This window comes from Humulus lupulus, chromosome 9, assembly GCF_963169125.1.
Source record: "Humulus lupulus chromosome 9, drHumLupu1.1, whole genome shotgun sequence".
In the NCBI taxonomy this organism is placed as follows: Eukaryota; Viridiplantae; Streptophyta; class Magnoliopsida; order Rosales; family Cannabaceae; genus Humulus; species Humulus lupulus.
Window position 1 is genome coordinate 15,943,184 of NC_084801.1, and position 3,550 is coordinate 15,946,733.

Below are 3,550 nucleotides of genomic sequence, written 5' to 3' on the forward strand. Positions count from 1 at the left end.
AATAAATTGTTGTTATCTTAGTAGTTTATTATACTTCTATCATGATGTCAAAATTGATTAGGTAGTATATGTAAATTGTGAAGATTGGACGCAATATAGTTTTTGGTTCATTAAAAAAAAAGATGTTAAAATTTTATTATTTTCACACTTAAATATACTCGCAATATATTTCAATTAAATGCGTTTTCTTTTTCTTCGTAAATGTTGTTTATCATATATAATAGTTTCTCATGGTAAGCTACAAAGGATAAGAAAGTAATTCAATTAAAAACATAAAATAGTTGTCTAAATAAAATAATTGGTCAAATCATTATTATATTGGTAACGTTCAACCGCCATATCAACCCCGCGTGACACATTATTTAAAATATTTGATCAATCTATAAACATTTATATATATATATATATATGTGTGCCTTATTCTTGGATCTTAGTCAATCAAATTCCATATCTAAATTTCTCTTTGAAGCGTTTCATCAGTAAGTAACCTTGCTCGTACACAGTCAATGGCTTTATCTTCTAGGATGTTCAGCCATATTCCGGCCCAAAACGACGCCGTCCGCCCAAACCACCACCGGAACTGCGGTTTCTCCATTATCGGATCTCACCAAGAAGCCGTATATCTTGATCATCCATCGACGAAGAACTCAACGGCTCGGTTCGCCAAATCGATCTCGAACTTTTTCCACCTTCAAATCGAAACTCCGGCCAGGGCTGCCGTCGCTGCAGAAAATCTGAGCCGTGTCTCGAACTGGGATTCTTTCCCTGAAGAGAAACACTCGACCCCGACGACTTCCCCGAAGGAGGTAATCGCCGAAAAATGGCGGGAAATCCATGGGTTCAACGATGGTTGGGAGAATGCTCTTGATCCGCTTCACCCTTGGTTGAGGCGAGAAATTGTCAAGTACGGGGAGTTCGCTCAGGCTACTTACGACGCTTTTGATTTTGACTCGTTCTCGGAGTACTGCGGGAGCTGTAGGTATAACGCACGCAACCTGTTCGACAAATTGGGTCTGACCAGAAATGGATATAATGTGACTAAGTACATCTATGCCATGTCGTCACACATCGATGTCCCGAGTTGGCTCCAGAGATCCCATTTGGTGGATGCTACATGGAGTAAGGACTCCAATTGGATGGGATATGTCGCAGTCAGTGACGACGACGAGTCGCGAAGGATTGGTCGGAGAGACATCGTCGTGGCCTGGCGAGGAACAGTGGCACCTTCTGAATGGTACGAAGATTTTCAAAGAAAATTGGAGCCAATTGGGAGCAAAGAGGCGAAAGTGGAACATGGGTTTTTAAACATATACTCATCTAAGAGCGAATCCACAAGGTACAACAAGTCTAGTGCTTCGGAACAAGTAATGAAAGAAGTGAAAAAGCTTGTTGAAATGTACAAACAAAAGGGTGAAGAAGTTAGTGTCACCATAACCGGCCACAGCCTCGGTGGCGCTTTAGCTCTTCTAAACGCATACGAGGCTGCAGCAACTCTTCCGAGGGAGGTTCCAGTCAGCGTAATCTCCTTTGGAGCGCCGAGAGTTGGGAACCACGCATTCAGAGACGAGCTTCATGACATGGGCGTTAGAACACTGCGAGTCGTTATCAAACAAGACATGGTTCATAGGATGCCGGGGCTTGTTCTGAATGAGAGTTTGGAGAAGCTTGAGGACATTACAGGGACTCTTGAATGGGTTTATACTCATGTAGGAGCTGAGTTAAAGCTGGATGTGAAGTCATCTCCTTACTTAAAACAGGGAATAAATCTTGTTGGGTTTCATAGTTTGGAGACTTACTTGCATCTTGTGGATGGTTTAATGAGTCATACGACACCGTTTAGAGACAATGCTAGGAGGGATGTTGCATTAGTGAACAAGGGATGTGATATGTTAGTTGATAAGCTTAGAATCCCACAATGTTGGTACCAGTTAGCTCATAAAGGACTTGTTTGTAATGATCATGGGAGATGGGTTAAACCCAAAAGAGAGGTTGAGGACATTCCTTCACCTTTGGGAGAAGCTCATCAAGCTGATAGTCATACTCATTCCCTTGATGTGGCTTTGCAATCGGATAATAATGTACAATTTCAACCTTTGTTTGGTGCTTGAAATATATATACAAATACTCAATTTTTTTTTACATATATGGTCTTAACACATTCCATTTCCATACTAGTACTAAATACTAGAAAAAAGTGGAGAGTTTCCAAGAATAACAATTTTTAAATTAGTTATTTGTGAAAGTAATAATTGAATTAATTTAGTATTTAGAAGATTGGCCGTTCTATATAAATATTATATAACTCTAAGCAAAGAAATTTAAATGATAAAGTGATTGATTAAGTAAGTTACAACTTTATTGCAAAAAATGCATATAAATATAGAAAGATGTAGAAGAAGAGAGTAAATAGAAAATACAACTCTATAACAAAATAATACAAAGAAAGTAGAAGTAGTAGAGAAAAGATGTAGAGGAGATTACAACTCTAAAAGCAAAAGATACAAGCAAAAGTGTAAATAGAAAAATAAAAAGAAGAAGATGAAAAACAATTGTAGAAAAGAAGAACAATAACAAAAAACAAACACTCACTCACACAACCAAAGTGAAGAGCATTGGGGATCACCAACTTGAACAAGGTTTACAACCATTGTCCAAAAGCTTATTTCCCCCTATTTCAAGCACTAAGGGAATCTCTCAAATGGAAATAGCTCTCTGGAATAAAGAAACCTCTAGGTGATTTTCTAGCCAAGTGCTCTAGTGGATAGAAAATAGTGTATCTAATAAGTGAGCAATAAGCTCATATTTATAGAGTTTTGAGACACCCTTTGAATTTCAAATTCTACCAACCCCCATGACGGTTACCAATGTTTAATTAAATGTTTATGGAATTAAAATGGAGATTTGAGAGTTACTTGGTTGTTGGAAACGTTCAAAATTGGATAAAACTGAAGTTGGAAAATTTTGTTAGCACTCCAGGCCGTGGCCGCTGGCTTCTGTCCCCCAGACCGCGGCCACAGTGCTTTTCAGATACCCAATTTTCCAAACTTTTTTAAAACTTTCCAAATTCATTCCCCCTTGATTTTGTAACTTCCATACACATTATGAGAGTTAAAATCACATCTCCAACAGTCATATCTCTTACGGCTTTGACAAATTCAAATCAAAATGTGTAACATCAAATCTACACATTATTGAGTAATATTTGGGAGTTACAAATTTGTAATTGTTTTTGTAACCCCAAATATGTTACACATTTGGATAATTACACTATCCAAAAAATGTAACTCTCATATATATTATTTTACAACACGTGACACACTTTGTCACATTATTTAATCTAAACATTATATTATAAATAATATAACATGGTGTAGAGTGGACGATTTCCCGATATGTGCTTAAGGTGTTGCTGGTACACAAATTGGAGTATTGTCAAAATGAAGGAGCAATATCTATCTACTCTTTATGATTCTCTTACACTTGAGGATGATGAGGAAGATGACTTTTGCGATGTAGATGATCAATCCCTATTGCAAAAAGGGTCATATAA

The 3,550-nt window shown here is 37.4% G+C and overlaps 1 protein-coding gene across 1 annotated transcript; it reads left to right on the plus strand.

Annotated features, from left to right (window-relative positions):
- The first annotated feature begins 422 nt into the window (after positions 1 to 422).
- On the plus strand, positions 423 to 2,141 carry LOC133801245 (phospholipase A1-Igamma1, chloroplastic). The gene has a single exon (XM_062239419.1). The coding sequence runs from the start codon at positions 507 to 509 to the stop codon at positions 2,106 to 2,108; it is 1,602 nt and encodes a 533-aa protein (XP_062095403.1). The 5' UTR covers positions 423 to 506; the 3' UTR covers positions 2,109 to 2,141.
- Positions 2,142 to 3,550: the final 1,409 nt, after the last annotated feature.